Here is a 16,893-nt window from a genome sequence, read left to right as displayed (position 1 = left end):
AGTTGCTGTCCTTTGTCTTGCTCTGTATCAAACTTGCTGAAAAAGACTGCAGCTTGCTTTTGGCTTGTCTGAGGGAATAGCATTTGTCTTGGATTCCAAAGCAGAAGACATTGTCTGGCAAGGCCGCCTGCCCTAGGAGGGTGCCAGGCTCAGTGACCCTGGGGAAACACTGCCAGCCCATTTCCCACGCACTTCTCCATCTCGGTGAATCTGGAGGGCTCATCCGCCTGTGTGAGGTGCCCTTTCTGACACAGTGGAGGCTCTGCAGCCTGAGACTGCAGGAGCAGAGCCCAGCTACCAGACAGGTTCATTTCCTTGAGCATGGAGCCTCTCAGAGCTGAGAGCTCTGCCAGAGGAAGGGCTGGGAACGCCTTCCCACAAAGCATTTCAGCTGGTTCGTACAAAATCTGCACACACACAGCAGGGAGTTGTTCCTTCCTGGCGGGAGCATGGACTGGTCCTGCCGTGTCCTCTGCTGCTGTGAACTGGAGAGATGGGAAAGGGGAACTGAGGGACTGAAAACTACGTGTAAAAAGTATCTGTAACTCACAAAATGAGTCTTCTTTGAATGTCCCTTCTCCCTTTTTCCTTCTCCCTATTCCCTTCTCCCTTTCCCCCTCCTTTCTTTTTTTTTTCCTTTTCCCTTCTCTCCCCATGGCCATCTCCCATCCCCAGGAAGGATAAGCTGACTCCCACACATGTATGAGGGGCACACTGCACTGGGCCCAGAGCTGTTCCAGTTCCAGTGCTACTCAGAACCCCATGGGATAAAGGCAGCCTGAAGTATTTTCCCTTTGGATTGAGTTTTTACACGCTGTCCTGTGTGGGAGGCTCAGCACAGAAACCCCTCCACTGCTCCCACTGCCTTACCTGGATGTTCAGTTCCTCACAACCTCCTCACCCCACCAGGGACAAGGTCGAGCTGACAGCCTTATATTGTTTTTGATTAGCAAATTCTGGAATTAGAAGCCATGCTCTATGATGCCCTGCAGCAAGAAGCTGGAGCCAAAATTTCCGAACTTCTTTCAGAAGAGGAGAAGGAGAAGCTGAAGAGCGCCGTGGAGCAATGGAAGCGGCAGGTGATGAGTGAGCTCCGGGAGAGGGACGCCCAAATCCTGCGGGAAAGGATGGAGCTCATTCAACACGCACAGCAGGTGGGCACAGGGGCAGGACATGGTGGGATCCAGGGTGGGATGGTCCCTGTGAGCACCAGCCTCTGCTCCTAGAGCTGTCCCACCACTGGCTGGTCCTGGGGCAGATGTTGGTTGGCCTTGGATAACCCTGCACACGGGGCATCTTGGTTTTCCTGACCTCGTCACACACAGTGACATTCACAGAGGACTCACCTGCAGCTTAATACCCAATGTATTTTTGGTAGAAGCACAGCACATCCAATTTATATCCCCCAAACTAATGCATCTTCTGGGTACATCTGTTATTTGGTTGGTTAATAAATATTTTTTTATTTGAAATCTGACAGAGAATTAAAGAGCTAGAAGAAAGAATTGAAGGCCAAAAAAGACAAATAAAAGAGTTAGAGGAAAAGGTAAGGTCATGCAGCTGGGACAGCTGCTGTATGTGCACATGACCATTATTCATTTCACCTGGGCTAAGGAAATGTCCTTAGAGAGCTCGTGTGTGCAGTGCAGAGAGAAAGTGGGAGAGCTCCAGGAAACCAGTTTGCACTTGGATCAGTCCCTCTGGGAAGGACAGGTTGACTGCTTAAATTGAATCGTTCCTTCTGCTGTCCTTCAGTGAAGTCCATAACACAGGACTTGGCAGAGATGGGGGTCCATCCACCCTGGGATGGGAGAGAGCGAGGGTTGAGGTCAGCAGGTGCTCTGGGGAAGGAGCCAGGATCTTTGCTCCCTCTCTCCCATCTCCAGCATCTTCCCGTGCAGCTGCATGGACCAGCCTTTCCCAGCAGGAATGAGGGACCTCGCTCTTGTCCCCTCACCTGCAGCCACAGCTGTCACTGCCACCTCAGTTCCTGTCATCAGCCTTTTTCCAGTCAGAACTGATGTATTTGACCCCAAAATTGCCCTCAGCTGAACACACCCATTTCCAGTGACATGGCCATGGCGCAGCTTGGTCAGGGCCAACAGGGCTGAGCTGGACTTGCACCTGAGACTGAACCCAAACCTCATCAGGGTTGGGTTTGGGGGGTTTTGAGGTGTCAGAAGAATTCAGATGATGTTTTCCCTGAGCCTGTGGCTGTGACTGGGCTGGATTCAGGAGGCAGGGGATGACTGTCACCAGTCCAAGGGACAAAGGGGCTCTGGTGAGCTGAGTCGAGCCCCGAGCCCTTGGACCCAACTTCACACTCCATATTTCCTCTCACCTGGGAGTTTTGTTGCACTCTGTCTGTAACCACAGCTTTATCTCAGCTAAACACACTGTAAACTCTTAATCTCTTTCTTCTCTTCCATTTTTTCCTCTCTTCCCTCCCCTTTTCAGTTTTTATTTTTGTTTTTATTTTTCTCTTTAGCTTTCATTCTTTGGTCATAGCCCTTCAGGCCACATGCACAAGGTAAGCCCTCGGGTCACCTCTGGTCTCTCCTCTTTTTCTCATAAAGCATCAGAGCCCTTCCCTTGCTGTATTGGCAGGATTGGAGAGTCTCCTGGGCACCCCAGAGAACCTAAAAATGGAAATCTCCAAAGCCTTTAAAAACCATGAAATCTGGGCACCAGCAGAAAAAAATCTTGTCAAATAGAATTTCCTTCTTTAGAGGGAAGGACAAGGAAAAGGAAAAATTCAGCAGGCTTAAAAGGGAAACAGGAAAAACAGCCATTCTATGCTTATTCATGACTTCATCAGTGGTTGCTCCAGCTGATCCTTGCTGGAAATCCATGGAAGCCTCAGCCCCTCTCCTTGCATGGATGGGGTCTGACCTGCTCACAGCCAGGGAGCTTGTCCTGCCTCCAAGACAGCAACCAGAGGGGTCTGGGGAGAACATGGCATTTATAAGGGTGTGTTCCTCCAAGCATCGTGCCACAGGGCCCTGGGTACTCCTTGAATCCCCCTTTTCCCAATGTAAATAGGGGATAAGTTGCCCAACTTCTGTTTGTGCTGCCAGAAATGACCATGGCATAGATGGCATTGAGGAAAATGCTCCCCACGCAAATGGAATATAACACAAATCCTTTTTTATCAGTGCAGAATTCAAGAGATAATTACAAATAGAACCTTACAGAAGTTTTGTGTGTGTTGTTTTTGCCCAGATGGGCTTTTCTTTGATCCATGTTTTTATATCTTGTTTCAGCCTACTGAGAGAGCTACAGCTGCTCCTGCTGTTATTCCCAGGAAGACAGCCCTGCTTCCTGAGACCGAAACAGAGACATTGCCCTTTCCACCCCCCCAGATCTCTCTCATACTTTGCTACTGGCAATGGAAGGTGCAATCCTTGTGACCCTTTCAGACTGGGGCTGGACCAGGGGGTGTGGAGATCCCTGCACAGGCCACATCCACACCACTGAAATCCCTGATGGAGCGTTTGGAAAAGGCAGAACTAAGCTGACAACGAAAGCCAAAAACTCTCCTCCTCCCTCTCCTACAGCCACAGGCTCCTTCCCCAAGTCCTGGCTCTGCTGCTTGAACTAACCTCCAGTGGAATCCTGGCTCTGCTGCTGGACACAGCTCTTGGCTCTGTCAGGAGCAACAGAACTAATTCAGATACACTGAATTATTTTGGTTCCCTGCTAAGCAGGTGGCAAATTGCTTCTGTGTAGAAGTGCCCGTGTCCTGTTTGTATGTCACACGTTTATATTTGTTATCCATAGTTCTTTAAAAATCTCTTTTGAAAGAAGACTTTAGGAAGAGTTCCAGAGGAGTAGCTCGTGACAACATGAATAGGAGTGAAAATGAAGTGGTTTGTTCCAAGGTATTTCTTTGTAACACAGGGTTTGTCCCGTGGTTTGTTGAATATCCCAAGAGCCCAGTTTTAGGGAAAATCATGAAGCTACATTCAGGAAATCAAGCTGTAATTTTTTTTTTTGAGTTTTCAGAAAACCATGATGAGCAAAATGACACAATAATTTATAATTTGCTGTCCCTGAGTGATGATAAAAGGCTAAACACTGTCCCAGCAAAAAGTTCAACCTGGGAAAGAGTGAACTAAAACAATTATCCCTGATCCACATGTGCTGGGCTGGGGGAGGCAGCAAGAGGGAGCAGAAGATGTTGTCAACTGGAAGATGATGTCAGCTGGAAAACATCCTCACCTTGGGGAAAGGGAGCACAAATCCCACAGATCCCAAGCCCAGGAGGCTGGTGCAGGAACCAGAAGGGAAAAGGAATCCTCTAGAAAAACAGCTGAAGAGAGGAAATCCAGAAGAAATTCCAGACTGTCATAGACCACATGGGATCTGCAGCTGAGCACAGAAACCCGGGGCTGTGGGGCAAGGCCAGGAACAAGGTCCTGTTCACAGCCATGGCAAAGGTCCCATCCCTGGGAGCACAGGGCAGGAAGGAGACAGAGCTCTGGGCAGGTAAGACAGGCTGGAACCCCCTTATTCTGGGTTTCTGTGAGCTCTGGAACTCCCTCACCTGCTAGTCTCTCTCATTTGGGTTAAAATGCTTCAGATGATAACAGAGAAAAAATTGAATTTGGTATTGAAATTACCAAAGTCCTTATTTAAACATCATTAATTTATCTCTATTTTACTTCTGTAATTTAGGTGTTGAATTTCAGTGTGATATAATCACAAATGCTGACTTTATGCTTTTAGATCGGTGGTAACTCAACACAAAATTACTGGGGGGTAATTAAATACACTGTCAGATTTGTGTGGACAGCAAGCAGTTGAGCTGCTTTTAAAAATACATGTTTTAAATGCAGGAGATGAAAATATTTTTCATTTTACATTGAAAAGAAAAATAGCAACCAGAAAAGTGTTTAAATTCACAATTTCACTCACTTTTTTTCCTGATTTGTGCTGGTAATGAGTTACTGGTAACCACAATGGGGACAGGGGCAGCGGTCACCCTTGCACTGTCTGAGGGTCCTGTTTTTAGGATTATTGAAGGATCCAGGGATGTTTGAGGGGGAACTGAACCTGGCTAGGCAGCTGGCAGGTTTCAGAGCATGGTCCCAGTGCTCTGTGCCCTTTGGTGTCACACCAGTCCCCCAGGGGTAGACTCTCCAGGGCAATGAGGTCAGCGAGATCTGTGAATTCAGTGGTGTTCGAGGTGACACAGGCACAGTTGGCCAGGCAGGGCTCAAAGTGCTTTTGGCTGGTTTAGTTTGTAACTGCTTAACTTCTCAACGTGCTTTTAATAATATTTTGATATAAGTATTTGTGCTTGTCTAGGTACAAAAATATTTGGGTTAGAATGATGCATAAATAGAAATATGAGCATTTGTATAAACACAGATACGTGCAGGCACTGAGAAAGCTGCTTTGTAAAAGCGTTATTTACGCACCAAATTTATGTATTAATTAAGCACCAACTTTTAATTCCACTACAATTTTAATCTCTCCTGTGGGTTGAAGGGAACAGCAGCCGGGGGGGGGGCTAGGGTGTCCCCATGGCAGAGAACCTGTCAGCAGGGACCCCACTGGAGGGTGCTGCAGCCTAAGGAAACTGGGAATTGTGTGTCCTGCAGGATCATAAACTGCTGCTTTACAGGCTATTTTATTCTTCTAAGCAGTTCTAGGATATTATTTTCTTTATTTTTAGTGTGTGTTTAAGTAATTTTGGAGACTCCCAGGGATGGGTAGCACTCACTTATATCCAAGTAAATAAGTTGTCAGTTACCTAAGAGAAATTTGTATAGGTATTAACTCTTACATTTAAAGGAGAGGCTCGAGCATCCACATTTTTTTCCTTGATTATTTCAGTTTAATTAAAACCCCAACATTAATTATAACTCCATTTGATATTTGTTTATTCAAAGGAAATAACATCTGGGATGTGCTGGAGCCCAGATCTGCATCAGGAAAATCTGTGCTTGATGCACCAGCTTGTATTGTGTACTGGAATACTTTAGGAATTCAGCTGCACATGCCCAAGCACACATTCCATCAATCCTAAATGAACTCTGGGGGTTGCATCCCAGCACTGATATATCCAGCCAAAAGGCTTTCTGGCTGGGGGTGCAAACCCCTGAGCCCCTGCAGGTCATCAGAAGGAGACCTGTCCCTCGGGCTGGAATTACCCAGGACATGATGCTGTTGGGTTTCAGATGATAGTTTTCCCTGTTCCCTGTTTTCTGTTGCCTACGATCCCCTGTCCTTTTGCACCCCCTGGGCTGCCCCAGCCCAGCCACCGCTCTGTGAGACATGGACACAGACCAGGCCATACCCTTTACAGCTAAATGTGGTTACCAAATGTGATATTCTGTGTGTGTGTGTGAGTGGACCCACAGTGGGAGGGTGGAGAGCACAGAGCCTGGCCTCGAAAGTGTCTGTAGATGCTGCATCTGAGGGGAAGGAGTGTTTGCCCATCACTGCCACACAATATCTTCTGTAAATAAATTCCTTCTGATAAATGCACACAAAGTGCTGCCTCTTACCAACCTGGACTGACTGACACAGATAGAATTGGAAAGACCAAACTAGATCTTGTGCCCCTTCTCAAACATTCCCTCCCTGGAGAAGGGTCACACCTGAATGGGATCCATTTTGACTCGTGGCTGTAAAGGTTTCCTACTAGTAACAGAAGATGTTGCTATAATTACAGTTTAATTACTTCAATCTGAATTAAAGCGTTGAAAATATTAATATTAAATTATTATTTTCAATGTTTTCAGTGATAGAAGGATGGAAAGAAGAAAATGGCAGGGGGTTGGAATGAGATGATCTTTCAGGACCCTTCCAGCCCAAGCTAGTCTGTATTCCATGATTTTGACAAAAGATAGCAGGTGCAGTGGGATGGGGGGCATTTCCCCAGTGGGAGCCCACAGAGCTCCAGGGTGGCCACCTCCTTCAGCACTGGTTCAGGCTCTGTCCATGTGAGCTTCTGTTTTGTAGATAATTCCTTTCCTTTAAATCACATTATATATTGATCTGTCGAACAATAATCAAATTGTTCTGTGTTCCTGGTGTACTCCAGCTGTCAGCAGAGGTTGGGGTTTTTTCGAGGTCAGCAGCACATCCTTCCAGAGAGGATCCACAGGGGAGATGAGGAGCTACTGGAGCTGAAATTCCCTGTAAGGCTTCATCAGCAACCCCATGTGTGTGAGCTCCTGCATTCTGGAAGGGGCTGGAAATTACTTCCCTCACAGGAGCCCTAATGAGCTGCATCGTTAGAATGCTAATTGGCAAATCTTTGCTGTGCAGGGTGACCCCAAACATCTTTGTTTAAAGTGAAGTGTAGGGGAAATTCAGGCCATCAAGGAGACTCCCACTGAGCAAAGGCATTCCTGGGAAGGCACAGAGGAATTGGCTTAAAAGCTTTTACTCCCTTTTACTGTGCTGTAAATCCTGTGGATTTCTTGTTCTCGGTGAAGAGCAAGATTGGACTCAGCAATAATGAAGAGATTTCCAGTGGGTTAATAATTGTCAATTTATATAAAAGCTTAGAGTGTCTCCTTGCTTGGTGTTTCTGCTTCGCTGTCTCAGGGACTGCTCCAGACTGAAATGCACAGAAATGACAATGTCAGTCTGAATTTATGGATGAGACGGGATGAGATGGAGGCCCTGGGGCAGGAGGAACATTGCTGGTGCTGAAGGACAGCTAAGCCAGGTCTGAGGCAGGGCTGGAGCTCATCCCAGAGCTCTGGGCTGTGTAGAGCCTGCTTCTTTCTGGTTTGCCAAACCCCACAGGAAAACACTTGCTGGGGTTTTGGTTCTAAGCCAAACATCTGGTTTATTGCAGCAGGAACTTTTGGTTGTGCTTCCTGGGCAGGTTCAGAGAGGGCAGGACCTGGAACCAGCCTTCCTTTTATCCTCTCTATGACCAAGCAACCCCATTCCTGTGTTGTTTTAGGGATATCACACACAGCACAGAATCACAGACTGGTTTGGGTTGGAAAGGACCTTAAAGCTCATCTCGTTCCACCCCTTGCCATGGGCAGAGACACCTTCCACTAGACCAGATTGCTCCAAGCCCCATCCAACCTGGCCTTGAATGATTCACAGGGTATTCTTGTGTCTGTGGGAAGTAAAAAAGAGCTTTTTCAGAGTGCAAACATCCTGCAAATTTATGCCCAGCAGCAGCAATTTGGTGTCCTGTCTGCCTCCCCTCAAGACACCAGTGCCTTCCATCCTTAGCTTTCTCTTAGAAAGAAAACTCAGCCTAACTCTATACAGAGCTGAGACTGGCAGGGTAAAAGCCTGGTCCTCAAAGCTGGTTTAAAGATAATCATTCATTTTATCCTTCATTCCCCAAGCAGAGCAGGTTCAATTCTCATCACATCTGAAGAGTTCTCCCCCTTAATTTAGGTCTTGCTGAGTTCTCATAAATAATAAGGACATGTATTTTCGTAATGTACCAAACTCAGTGTTAGCCCGAAGAATTAATTAGCTGGAAAATCTATTATAAAGAGAGGTTTTTTAAAAAAAATTGCACTATGTTTGTAAATTCATGTGTTTGTGTACACCCCCCTATGTATTTATACAATTCCATTTTCACGTGCACAGTGTTCATTTGCCAGACATGCAGAGGTCAAAGCCTTTGGGGAAGTTGTTATACTGATATATAACATCAAAGGAATTAGAAATGTATCTTTCTGAGCATCCTGTAGCAAAAGTTACCAGGAACCTTTTCTTGGCTCCTGTCAGGGACCTCACCCTTTCACTTCTAATAAAGCCAAAATGCACAACAAAACACCTAAATTTTATCTGGAGGATCAAATTTTGAACAGAAATGCAAATTACCAGATTAAAAAAATTTTTTTATGAGTTCACAGTGCTGATGGTACAAATTTTTGTAAATTCATGGTCTTTATTCCTAAAGATTTCATACAATAGTTCTAGAAAAGCAGTACAGCTGTTTGATAGTGTCATGTGGATCAGCATCAACTCGATCACCCTTATGGTCCCTTCCAACTTGAGATATTCCGTGGTTCTGTGATCTCCTGGATATTATCTGTCCTCTCCAGTGCTGATGTAAGATCATATATAGAAGCATAAAAAACTATTGTGAAGATTTTTCGTTGAGATATATTGGGAAGAGTCCCAAATCTGAAGATTTTTGGTTGGATAATTACATGAGAATAAGAAATATTTGACTTACTCTTGAGCATTGTTAGTTGTTGGGATTTTGTGTTGTCAAGTCTTAAACTTCTGTTTTTCTGAGTTTGGTCTGGTTTGATAAAGACACATAAAGGCAGGGTGGCTGCTGCCCAGCCCCACCCAAGTAACTGTGCCAAATCCTTCCAGTAAGTTACTAATTCCTGTGGAATGAAAAGGGACAGGTGGCAGAGGGACCATGTTCACCTGTGGTTCTCCTGGAGCCACTGTCCAAACGCAATAAAGTGTCAGACAGATGTTGTAGGTCAGACTGTGTCCTGGGGGGAAAACCTTGCAGCAGCTAATCCTGCTGGGTAGGGATCTGGAGCTCCTGGGGTGCCAGCTGGGTGGCAGGGAGGAGACAGCCCAGCTGTGAGGTGGACTGGGAGCAGGACAGCTCCATCCTGACCACACTGGAGAGGTTCATGCACAGGTGGCCGTGTCTGCCACAAACCTGTGCTGTGTGTAGGGTTTGGGTGTCTCTGTGTTCCACTAAAATCAATTTTTCTTCATGGAGCAGCTCTTCAGTGCAGACAAGGAGGGGGCTGGGGTGCCCAGTGATGTGCCTGCACTTCCAGGTCAGCAAAAATCCCAGAGAAACCTCCCCCAGGAAAGGAGAACATGTCCAAGTAACTAAGACTATCCTGGTCTCATGCAGATCTGTAGAGGCAGACAGAGGAAATTCTGTTCTGTCAATGGCTTTCTGAAGACACATTGCCCCAGGGGGCACTTTCCTCCTTGTTATAAACAAGAATGTTATAAACAGCCCAGGGATACAGCAAATGGATAGAGGAGTGTCAGGACGGCTGTCACGGACAGAGCAGCCCACGTTGGCAGTGCTGGGATGTCATGGAACTAAAGGGATTGTAAAATACTCACCCACCATCAAATCAAAGCCACTTTTCACCCTGTGTTGATTATACTGAGTGAGTGACTGTAGGATTCTGGGGGCTGTACATTTATAATGTATCAGATCTCTGAGAGTGTTAATTGCAGCTGTGTTTCCTAAACTCTCCATACTAAGGAAGGCAAGAGAAGGATGTTCCAGTGGGATTGAGCACTGCCATCACCCAGAGGCCTGGGGTTCCTGCTGGGGAACACTCTTGTGTGCCTTTTCCCCAGGAGCAGGTAATGGGGAGGCCGAGGTGTTATCCTGCTTTAGTGCTGCATTTTCAGCTTGCCCGCATGCCCATCCTGCTGAACTGTCCTGTGCCAGAGCTGCAGCTCCTCCCTCCCTGTGCCCAGGGGTCTGTGACAGGAATAATGCTGGGGAGTGTTGACAGGGTGTGATGCTTTATTATTTCTCAGAGCTGTTTCTTTATTTGTTTCCACTGCCCTTCAGAGCTGATGTGCAGAACAGGTGAACCAGGGGGTGGTTTATTCCCTTCTGTGTTGTGTAGTTATGACTTCACGCTGTAGGGGAGACCTGGCCATGGATTTAGCATTGGAGCATATGTTCTGGAAGAGACCAGAAGTCATGAGAAAGGCAGTGGTCACGGCCCCAAGGCTGCCAGAGCTCAAAGAGCATTTGGGCAACATTCTCAAGGACAGGGTGGGACTTTTGAGGTGTCCTGGGCAGGGCCAGGAGTTTGACTGGATGGTCCTTATGAGTCCCTTCCAACTCAGGATATTCCATGATGCTGTGATTGTGTGACACCTGCACATGAGCAGGTCTGGACAGGGAGGGCTACTGGAGGTGAGCCCGGAGAGGTGCCATCCCACCATCCCACTCCCCCTGCCCCGGGAGCTCCAGCGGCGCCGGTTGCTGCCACCAACCTGCTCCTGTTCCTGCAGGTCCATTGGGAAAGGACAGAAAATCCATCCCCATCTGCCCAGGCTGAGTGGAGCTGAATGGCTGCTTTGTCTGCAGTTCTCCCGGGAGCCCCTCAAACACCACATTCCTGATCCCAGCTGCCCCCGGAGACACTCCCAGCCCAAGGATTTATGTCCTGAGGGTCGTTCCAGCCCTTCCAGCTGTGGCAGCAGATGGACGCAGGTGCCATAAGGGATTCCAGTCATGAATTCGCTGCCCAGGCCTTACAAACAGAGATTTCTCTAAGGCTTAACTGACAGTGACATTTATAAAATCCCCATTATTGCAAATATAGAAGACAAATATTTTAAATTAGAATCCCAGAATGGTTTTTGTTGGAAGGGACCTTAAAACACATCTCATTCTACTCCCAGACATGGGCAGGGACACCTTCCACTGTCTCACAAGCCCCATCCAACCTGGCCTTGGACACTTCCAGGGATGGGGCAGCCACAGCTTCTCTTTCTTCTTCTCTTATTTTATTTAGTTGGAAAACAAATTGATGCTGTTTATGTGTGTAAAAAATAGGGATATTGCCCAGCATTTTATGTATTACACAACATGTAAATATATTTTATAGCTATTGTATGTGTTTTCCATCACCATAATGACTGTCTTCTAAGAGATTTGTCTTTTAAAAAAACATTTTAATATGATTTACAAATTATATGAAAAGTATATATAAGTGTATCACATTCACTCATACGCACCGTGTACCCAAATGAAATACCCCTGATAATTAGGGGATGATACCAGCAATTAACCTAAACCAGGTTTCTAAAGGACAAAACTAACAGTTTTCAGTGCAGAATCAGCCATTTTTGTGAAAGCAATGCAGAGTTAAAATAGATCCGTTTAACCTCTTCTGGTGGGAGCACAAGAACCAGGGCTGTGCTCACACATGCTGCTTTTTGGGTGGGGTAGGAGTCATTAAATAGTTTTAATTATAAATGTTCTGCCCATTCTTTGTTATACACTGCTTCAAAGTCCAACAGGAAAAGAAAATGCCGTAGGCTTCTGTGCACATATATTTGTGTGTGCAAAATGAGTAGTATCAAGATTTTATCACAAATAAATGATTTGTAATGGAAGGAAACAGCTTTTTAAAGCCCCACTATCAAGCCTCAAGGGACCAGCACTATTTTATCCTGTAGCAGAAGCAGTTTATAGCGTGGCTGTGTCAGAATTCCTCCTGTCTTCATTGGGAAGGGACAGGTAAAGCCTGATTGTGGTGACAGAGCCCCCGGCATTCTGACTGCAGTGCAGGAGGGCGATGCCAGAAACCCAGCTCTGCCCTACCTGTGGGTTGCTTATGGCACAAAACTGTGTAGAAAAGTGACCAGAAATGGTTAAAACTCAGCTGTGCTGCTTGTTCCTGTTAGTCCCGACCTGGCAGAGCAGTGGTGGAGGTGAGGGGCACAGGCTCCAGCAGTGCCTGACATCCTCAGCCCAGCTCCAGCCTCCCTCCAGGCCCTGGAGATGCTGGAAAGCTTCGGGGGCCCAGGAAGGGCATTTCAGATTCCAGGCCATAAATATTAATGAGGTGAAGTGCTTTTATGCTTGTGGGCAGTTCCTGCTAAGCTCACAGGGTTTGTCAGCATAAATGGGTCGGGTCAGTAATTTTCCTTCCATTCGTAGATATGACAGTCTTAAGGCAGGAAAACCCCAGAATTTTCCAAGTCAGTATGGTCAAGAACAAAGCACAGCATTGGATATGTTCACTGGGATGTCCTGCAGAACAGTGGTCTTAGTTCTTAAGTAAAAATTAGGAATTTAGTAACCAAATGACAATGAAGGGCTGCTGATTGCTGAGATTCTCAGAGCCAGTAACCCTTCCTCCTGCCACAGAAGCCATGGGTGTGTGGTCTCAAATGCAGTTAGAATCTGACTTTTTGCAGAGACTAATTTTCACTGAGTAGATAATTACCTGAGTGGTCTTCGCCTCCTCATCCTGCTCACACAGACAGGTGTTAGGAAAAATCACATCAGGTGCATTGAGTCCAAGCTGGGGTTGCAGGTGTAATTTCTATAAGTATGGAAAGATCCATAACTATTAGTACCCTGATCTTTATCTGCTGTAAACCCCCATAACTTCATAGGTCCCAAGCTGGATTCCAAACTGGGTTCCAAGCTCCACCACTGACACCACTGGTGGGCTCAGCCACTGCCACCAGCCCCTCGCTGGGGCACACGGATGGCAAGAGTGTGGAAATAGGATTTCCAGCTCAGGGTGATGTGTTTAAACAAACCCAGCAAATCCCCTTAGCACCAGTTATAAAGAAAGAAACATATATATGTATATTTATATACATATGTCTCCTTCCATTGCAGCCTTGCTAAGAGGCTGTGCTGATGAAGGTGATCATTCTCCATTGGGAAATGTAGTGACAGGACAAGGAGTAATGGGTTCAAACTGAAAGAGGGAAATTTAGGTTGGTTGTACAGAAGAAACTCTTCCCTGTGAGAGTGGTGAGGCCCTGGCACAGGTTGCCCAGAGAAGCTGTGGCTGCCCTTGGATCCCTAGAAGTGTTCAAAGCCAGGCTGGATGGGGCTTGGAGCAACCTGGGATAGTGGAAGATGTTCCAGCCCATGGCAGGGGGTGCAATGGGGTGAGTTTTAAGGTCTCTTCCAGCCCAACTCAGTCTGGGATTCTATGATTCCTCTCCCATATGAAATGTGACCCATAATCTTTGAGGAATTGCATTCCTGCACTGCTCTATCCAGCAAAGCTGCTGTTTTCCACAAGCTGTGAACGCTCAGATGCACAAATATTAGCGCTCCATCCATTACCGTTTCTGAAAGGCTTTTGTCCCATTTGTACAGCTTTCTGTTAAAAAAAAATCCCTCTTTGGCGGGAGATTGCGGGGTGAGAGAGTGGTAACTGTGCCTTTTATCTGAGGCACGGCCAGCCCCGGGCAGCCCCGGGCGCACTGAGTGACATTTGAAGTGGCAGCGCCGCGGTGCCAGCGCAGGCACCGCGTCTGCCTTCACCCAAACCCGTTGTGACGGCCCCGCCGTGCCCGGCGCTGCCACCCCGGTGCCACGAGCAGTGACAGAGCCGGGCATAAAGCAAAGTGGCATCTGGAAAAGCCGGTGTTAGTTACTCTTGGTTTCTCTTAAGTTCTGCGTCTTTTCAGGAATTGCTTCTGAGAATTCCTGGGGTGTTACTGTCCCCCTGGGAGCAGTGTGTCCCTGTCTAGGGCCTACTGGGGAGGGACGAAAGGGCCACCTGACCTCCAGGACCTGGTGTGGTGAAAGGTGTCCCTGCCCATGGCAGGGGGTGGAATGAGGTGAGCTTTAAGGTCCCTTCCAGCCCAACCCAGTCTGGGATTCTCTGACCTGCTGGCCGAGTGGGCAGGGAAGGGTTAATTCATTCCCTGCAGAGCGCGGGGGCTGTGCTGGGGAGGGGGGATTCAGCTGCTCGTGAGGTCTGGGGGGAGAAGAGACATGGAAAGGGGGATGGAGAAGGGTCAGGGAATAGGAGGTTCTCTCCTTTCTAGTCATTGGCTGAACTGTTCTGCTTCCCATGTGTCTGCCCCAGAAATTCCCCTTCCATCTGGCAATGGTCTTGTAGCTGAGTGTGAAATAGAGAACACAGAGATAGGTCCAAGGAGGTGCACAGGAAGGGTCAGGGCAGCTGCAGGACCACCCTCCCACCTATGGGTACCACGTCCTTTGTGTTATCTCTCCTCACCTGAGGAGGTGGAATTTGGCTCCATGATTATCAGCTTGTCCTGTCAGAGCTTGTCAGATGAGGCAAACTTTAAATTCTTCATTCATCACTATCATCACAATATTCTGAGTGTTACCCAAAACTGTTAGGGGAGTGTAGATTAAGGAACATGAATTATATGATATATATGGCACAGCCTAGAGAAAACAGTACATTTAACATTTAATAAATGACCTCTTTTTTTTTTCAGGGAAAATCTAGCAATTGGCTAAGCCTGTGCCAACTTAGACTTAACTGAGAGCTGCATAACACAATGCAGCACAGCCTATGGAATGGAACTGAAAATCCCATGTGGGGGAGAGGAGCCCAGCTGTAGTTAATTCCTGTGTTTATTTTGTTCTGTAGGTACCTGCACTGCTTCCAAAGCTTGGCTGGAGTTTGTAAAGCTACGAAGAAAACCCCTTGATACTAAAATTCTAAACCCTCTCCCCACACTTGTACATTGACCACCTCTTTTAACCCAGCACAGGGAGCTCAGCTGTGGAAACGGAGTAAGTTGCTCAAATGTGATATTGGTACTGGATGGATGCAACGTTTTAAGGCAAAGGTTGTGGATTTTGATATCAGCAAATGATTATATTATGGAATTAATTTAACAAACTCCAATTCTACCAGATCCTGATACCAGTGCTGGGATTCCAGGATGAGCTGCATTTTCGCTTCTGCATTTCTCACCTAAAACAGGTCCATTTTGAATTCTACTGAAACACTTCATATCTTAAAATATTGTATTTACTGGAAGCCCTGCAGGCGATGGTTGAGGTGTGTGTTAGGAAGTGACTTGGGTCCATCACATGGCTCTTCACTCAGGCTGTGCTCTTGCCTGTTGTGTGTTTCTGTCTCAAGTATCAGTTCTGTTTTCCCATTAACTTGACTTCCTTAATCCTGGGGGTTTTAATTACAAAGCCAACTGTACAGGACAGATCTGTGTGTAAATAAGGGATTGTGCTTATCTATGTGTCAATATAAATATGTAAGAAGATTTGTACATAGGAAAGAAAAAATGGCTCCAAGAATGTTTTCGGAACTGTTTGCTCTGTATAAATGCACAGAGGGGATTGACATCCATGTGCTCCCTGACTCCACAGGAAGGGATTCCGCTGGGTTCTTGGTCTCTGTCTGTGACCCCTCTGGGCTCTGTGTGATGAGTTTGTTTGATCAGTCCCTGGCCGTGGCTTGGGGCCGAGCTGGAGCCAGTGCTGTCCATGAGATGAGCTGTGTCGGGTCTCAGCTGCTCCCTCGTCACCTCTGGCTCTGGTGCATCTTCTAAAACACGGTCTCCAAGCCACAGGACCACGGTGAGGGGACAGTGCCCTCACCTGGGGGGTTCCTGCAGCCCCTCGGTGCGGGTGTACAGCAGCAGGAGGAGGGGGGGCCACCCCTTCACCCCAAACCCACCGCCATGTGTGTGTCAGGCCTGGACTTCTTGTTCAAGCTGTTGGAGGATGTGGCTGTTATTTCCAGTATTCTGCTTTATAATATCTGTAGCCTTCAGTGATTCCTTGAGTGCCTTACACGGCTTGTGAACTGAATTCCTGACCAGGAAGAGACAATGCCCCTGGACCGGCGCCAGCTCCTTGGCCCCAGCAGCGTGTGTGTGCACAGGAACAGGTTTAGCTTCGACTCAGGAAATCGCCCTGTGAATACATGTATTAAACCCTGTATGATGTGTTGTACAGTTTATAAAAAGGGATTACTGTAAACTTATGCAAAACATTAACATGGAGAAAATGGAGTTTTTTGGTCCCCTGGCCGGTGTGACCTGTGTCCTCTAATCCAACCCCAAAATCATATCCAAAATACAGAACGTTGGGTTCAGTGCTGCAACAGCCCGAAACCAGGGGCTGGAGCGATTGAGTACAGAATTTTACACATATTTTTGTATCGTGATTCCTATGATATATATGGACAGACTTTCTATTCCTTTGTAAAATACATAAATTATTGTCAACTTTTAATAAAAAGATCTGTTTTAAACCTTCAAATTGGATGAATTGGTTTGGGGCTGAGACGATGGGGAAGCTGGACTGTGACACTGGCAGCCCTGGGGCACCGGGAGATGGCCGGTGGGAGGGCCGGGGGGGCTTTCGGGGGACCAACCGCGCTGTCTCTGCCGTCACTGGCGCTGGGAGATGTCACCTCCCGGTCGTTCGTGGGGATGGGCACGGGTGGA

General features: G+C 47.1%; 1 protein-coding gene across 11 annotated transcripts in view; it reads left to right on the top strand.

Moving 5' to 3' along the window:
• The window catches only part of JAKMIP3 (Janus kinase and microtubule interacting protein 3), a 42,106-nt gene extending 25,405 nt beyond the window's left edge, over nt 1-16,701 (top strand). For 5 of the 11 annotated variants that reach the window (XM_018078474.2, XM_018078473.2, XM_018078472.2 and 2 more), the window contains 5 exons: nt 951-1,154; nt 1,481-1,546; nt 2,489-2,530; nt 3,264-4,488; nt 15,066-16,701. In XM_018078474.2, the coding sequence (XP_017933963.1) occupies nt 951-1,154; nt 1,481-1,546; nt 2,489-2,530; nt 3,264-3,410 (459 nt within the window). In that variant the 3' untranslated portion in view covers nt 3,411-4,488; nt 15,066-16,701. Of the gene's footprint in view, nt 1-950; nt 1,155-1,480; nt 1,547-2,457; nt 2,531-3,263; nt 4,489-15,065 lie in introns of those variants that run through there. The other 6 variants (XM_018078476.2, XM_008928510.3, XM_018078471.2 and 3 more) reach the window with 3 other exon arrangements.
• The last annotated feature ends 192 nt before the right edge of the window (nt 16,702-16,893 follow it).

This window comes from Manacus vitellinus, unplaced genomic scaffold, assembly GCF_001715985.3.
Source record: "Manacus vitellinus isolate BGI_N305 unplaced genomic scaffold, ASM171598v3 scaffold_40_pilon, whole genome shotgun sequence".
In the NCBI taxonomy this organism is placed as follows: Eukaryota; Metazoa; Chordata; class Aves; order Passeriformes; family Pipridae; genus Manacus; species Manacus vitellinus.
This window is presented reverse-complemented; position numbering and strand designations above follow the sequence as displayed.